The following is a 4,741-nucleotide window of genomic DNA, read 5'->3' as shown; positions in this document are numbered from 1 at the left end:
AAAAAAATGAAAAAAAAAAATTATTTCATTTCTCATTTTTATGGATTAGGAATTCTCAAATTATGAAATTTAAGTCATAATTAAGTATTGAACCGCTTGGAAAATGCCACCAATTAAAAATGTTGCACTTTATCAAGGCAGCCAGATATAATTTTCTTTTCAAAATGCTTCTTCACTTTTGCAAAGACGTTTTTTATTCAAAAACAAAAATAATAATAATAATAATCTTTTGCTAAAAACTTTTTTACAACATAAAGAACAAAAACCTGATGAAAATATACTCAATTCTCAATTCTAACATGCCACATTTTTTATAAGTAACATTTTTTAAGGGTTTCAATGCCTAGAAACGGCGTAAATTTCGTTATTTAAGAATCTATACAATTTTCTAAAAATTATAAGGGATCTTCATCCTTCACTACGTCTAAAATTTCGCTTGATTATCAAAGATTTATGCTAAAAAGAAGACCACTTTCTTGTGTCTTATTAAAATTGATACGACTCTTAAAATTATTATTGAATTTATGATAGATTACTATTAAATTTTGATCTTATAATACATTTAAAAACCACATCAATTTTAGAGGCCACGTGGAGGACATGGGGTTTGTTTTAGCATTACTCCAAAGACGAAGATTAACTTGAAACAGGAAATTCTCGCAAAATCCCTAGTACTGTAATGAAGGTGATATGAGCTGCCCGTATAATTGAGTAAGACGCAACAATTATAGATGATAATCATTAAATCACTGAGGGAGATTAGCTAGTTAACTGCATCATATTGGACGGAACAAATAAAGTGCGGATCGACGAGAACAGAGTATGTAGTGGGAATGGATACTCAATAGTAATGGGTAGATGTAGGAGCAGGAAAAGGGGGCCTCCAGGCCGAAGCAGTGAGCAAGCAAAGGTCTTTCCAACCAAGCTTGAGGGCGCCATTGTCCTCGATCAGGGTGTAACCGTCAGAAGGGAACATGCCGAGGAGCAGGGTAGCCTGGGTTGCGGCATTTCCAGCCAAAGAGATGCCCTTGAACCCACACTGCTGGAGCTTCTCCCTCCAGTTGTGGAACTTCACCTCCCCACTCCTCGAGGGCCCCCCTACCGCCAGCACGTTCCGGATCTCTCTCGATAGCAGCTGCTGCTCTACCACATGCCTCTCCTCGCTTTCCTCCCCGTAGCTTGCCCCTAGCGAATCGAACAGTGCCGAGTAGTAGTGTATTGCCTCCACGAACCTTCCCAAGAAGGAACCTGCGTGGCTCAGGTCCTGCTCTACCACCGTCACCACTTTTGGTGCCAACCTGATACATAATGAAATTTCCCATCCACCGGAGTAGGTTAATTAGCAGCTAGCCTCAGCAAAAAATAAAACTGCCAAATATATTCAATCAATCATAAAACAAAGTCTTCTTTAAATTCGAAATAGGAAAAACTGAAATCAGAAGAAAACCATATACTTCATTACTAGGGGGGAATCAGAAGAAAACCATATACTTCATTACTGATTTCAAGAATAACTCTCCCAGACAGAGATATGTTCGCTCTTTAAATATTCTTGCAAAATAACATCATAATTAACTAACCTTAATCAATTCGTTTTTATAATTCAAAACTAAAATATATGCATAGTCGCTAAAAAAGAATGTAACAGCAATACAAACAAGAAGGAATTATAACAACAGTGACAATGATACTACTAAAAGTCTAAAAAAATCCGGGAATCATGTGTTTAATTAAAAAGTAAATAGAACACGTAAGTTTATGTTGACTGTGATACCTCTGCAAAAGCCACAGTGTATTGGTGTCGGAACCGGTGACATCATAAAGGGAATGTTGCAACCAGTGGACGGCTAGGGCCTCCCTCTTGCTGACATTGAGGTTCTCCGGGTCCAAATTCCCGACTTTGTCGGCCACAGGAATGAACTCAAAGGGAAGCCCCAATTTGTCGGCGAAATCAGACAAGCGCTTGCCCGTCGCCTCTAGAGCGTCCATGGAGGTTCCTAGGCCGGTGAGGCGCACATAAGGAGGTCCCCCAGGTCTAGAAGCCAGGATGTGAAAGAGACCAGGCCACTGGAGACCTTGCATGATGTCCAGATCTATGATGTGAACCCTCTCCTCCCTCTCAAACGCTTCCTGTATGGCCTGATTGGCCGTGAAATGCGAGAACTTCACTAGGGGGCTGATGCCGTTGAACACCTGGAAAGCCGAAGCCATCTTGTGGCTATAGCTATGGCTATGGGGCAACGCCGCGTATATTCCCAGGCACGAGCTCACCAGCCTTGCGGACATTGCCTCGGAGAAGTATGCTGCCACCCGCTGCGCGGCCGTTCCAAAGGGCGTCGACAGTTCGGAAATCTCGTGTAGCATCTTGTTTGCTTCCTCAAAATTATCGGCCGAGACAGCTTCGGCGCATTGAAGGAGCAAGGTCAGAAGGTGTAAGCCTTCTTCGTCTCTCTTCTGCTGCCGCATCTCTTCCTTCTTCTCCCTCGTAAGGATTGCGACACTGTTACTAGTACTAGTACTAGTAGTAGTCGCTGATGTCGCTGACGTCACTGCTGGCGCTGCAGTCTCTGCAGGGGAAGAGTTTTCCTGTTCTTGTTGTCGTTGCTCCTGCACCTGATGCAGTTGATTCAATGAGAGAAGGGAAGAAGCGCTTGACGGCTGCTGCTGCTGCTGCTGATGATGATGATCTTCGAGGATTGGGTTAGGGGAAGCGCTAGGCAGTGGTGTAATTCCCCAGTGCAAGTACAATTGATTCATGGGTTCGGTAGAGGAGAAATTAGGAAGGCCAGAGTCCAATAGATTGAGCTTAATCCGCTCTGAAGATCCTTGCAACTGGCCTTGATGATGATGCTGCTGCTGCTGCACCACCGCCCTTCTCCTCTCCGGATAGTTCGGGATAGGGTCGGCTGACGTCAGGGAGCGGAGCCTGTACTCGAGGAGGGCGGCAAGGTTGGGATTGCAAGGGTAGATGATCTCCTTCACGTTCTGGATGAGCTGTGGAACGGACACGTTGTTGGAGCTGTGGATTAGATCCTTTATGATGCCGTCGATCCACGCCGTGGCTGAGCTGTCTTCCATCGAAGGACTAACAGCAACAGCACCACCCGGATTGGGAACGGTTCTGCTGCTATTAGTATTGTTGTTTCGATATCTTTCGGAAGGAAACAAGGGCAGGCCCGAGAACCCACAAACAGCAGGGGTCTGGCTTTGGGGTTGAGCAGGACCTTGGTGATGATTATGATGATGATGATGAAGCGAGAGGGCTTCGTCGCTATGATCATGACTTAAGTTTGCTGGAGTAACACAAGATAAAAACCCACAAGAGCCCCCGCCTGACGTCATGTTGGTCAACGTCGTGGAAGAAGGTAGCGAAGTGGAGTAGTTGGTCTGTTTTGGATTTGGTTTGGGGAAGTTATCTCCGGAAGCAACATAATTATTACCAGCTGCCACCGCTGGAAAAGAGCTGCGACTCATCGACGAGGCATTGGGGGTTGTGCCAATACTTCGGCGGGAAAACCTTATATAATCATTCATGCTGGTGTTTGTGGTGAAGGTCTGAACTTCCATATCAATCTCAGAGGCCATCCTCTTTCTCAGCATTTTTCCGTTGGACAGGGGTTGCTGAGGTTGTTTCTCGCAGGTGCCGGTGATATTAATATTGTTGTTGTTGGATGCACTCGTCAAGGGGCTTCCACCGCTGGTAATGATATTACTACTCTCTGTATTTTCGTTGCTATGATTGCCACTGACACCAGCATCAAGCATAGCACAAGCAGCCATGGAGACTTACGGGCGGCTGAAGGAAGAAATAGGGGTTCTGGTGTTTTCCCGGCGAAAGACAGAGGCTTTGGTGTATGCTATTCCTCATAAGGAGGGATACAAGATTCGCTAACAATAATATGAAAGAAAGCATTAGTGTTGCCTGATATGAGAAGAAGGGCATCCAAGCAGATAACGGTGTGAGGATTGAGACAGCCGCTTCGGGATTCTGCTCTCTCTCTCTCTCTCTCTCTCTCAACTTTCAACCCAACACGACCTCCTATGTCGTTTCTTTCTTTTTAATTAATAATAATACAGGAACGCCGAAGCCTTGCCTTTTGGATGCTTCTGTTTTCTCATAACCGAGAAGAAAAAGGTAGGGGGTGGGTGGGGAGGGCGAGGCTGGTGTGGCGGTGGTGGTGATGGCAGTTAGCTATGCGTCCTTGTGCGGAGGAATTTATTGTCCCTGGCAAAGGCATATAAGATAGGAAATAATCAAATGGTGCACGTTGATTGATGTTGTTGTTGGGTTGCAAGTGATGCAACTGTATAATACGATAGAGAAAGAAGCAAACCAGTAAAGCAAGTTCTGTGGGAGATTTAGAAAAAAAAAAATGGGCACGTAGGTCTCTGCGTCGTCGTAGAGTGTTTGACGTCTTTGCAGTGACTTGGAATGACTAGTAAGAAATCTCGGCTCCAGCGTTAATGAATGGCCGATCCCAATCTTATCGTCAAAAAATAAAAATAAACTGTTATGTTCAATCAAATCACCACTGGCACTAAAGTCTAAACACGCATACGCCAATAGACTTGTAATTTAGGCCACAGGATTAGCAGCAGTGCTGCCCCTATTAGATTATTATGTCATGAGAATTTCACTATCCATTATTTCGTTACTCCATTTAAGCCTTACTTGATTGCACCACCTAGCAAATATAAAATAAAAACAAGGATTGCACCCCAAACAAAAAATTTAAAATAG

General features: G+C 44.1%; 1 protein-coding gene across 1 annotated transcript; it reads right to left on the bottom strand.

Annotated features, from left to right (window-relative positions):
* Positions 1–735: 735 nt before the first annotated feature.
* LOC132192064 (protein SCARECROW) lies at positions 736–4,432 on the bottom strand. Its single transcript, XM_059607259.1, has 2 exons — positions 1,775–4,432; positions 736–1,298 (listed from the first exon to the last, which is right to left on the bottom strand). Exons 1-2 carry the CDS (start codon positions 3,778–3,780, stop codon positions 842–844), a joined length of 2,463 nt encoding a protein of 820 aa, XP_059463242.1. The 5' UTR covers positions 3,781–4,432; the 3' UTR covers positions 736–841.
* Positions 4,433–4,741: the final 309 nt, after the last annotated feature.

This window comes from Corylus avellana, chromosome ca9 (assembly GCF_901000735.1).
Source record: "Corylus avellana chromosome ca9, CavTom2PMs-1.0".
In the NCBI taxonomy this organism is placed as follows: Eukaryota; Viridiplantae; Streptophyta; class Magnoliopsida; order Fagales; family Betulaceae; genus Corylus; species Corylus avellana.
The sequence above is the reverse complement of the archived record's forward strand: the minus strand, read 5'-3'. Positions and strand labels throughout refer to the sequence as shown.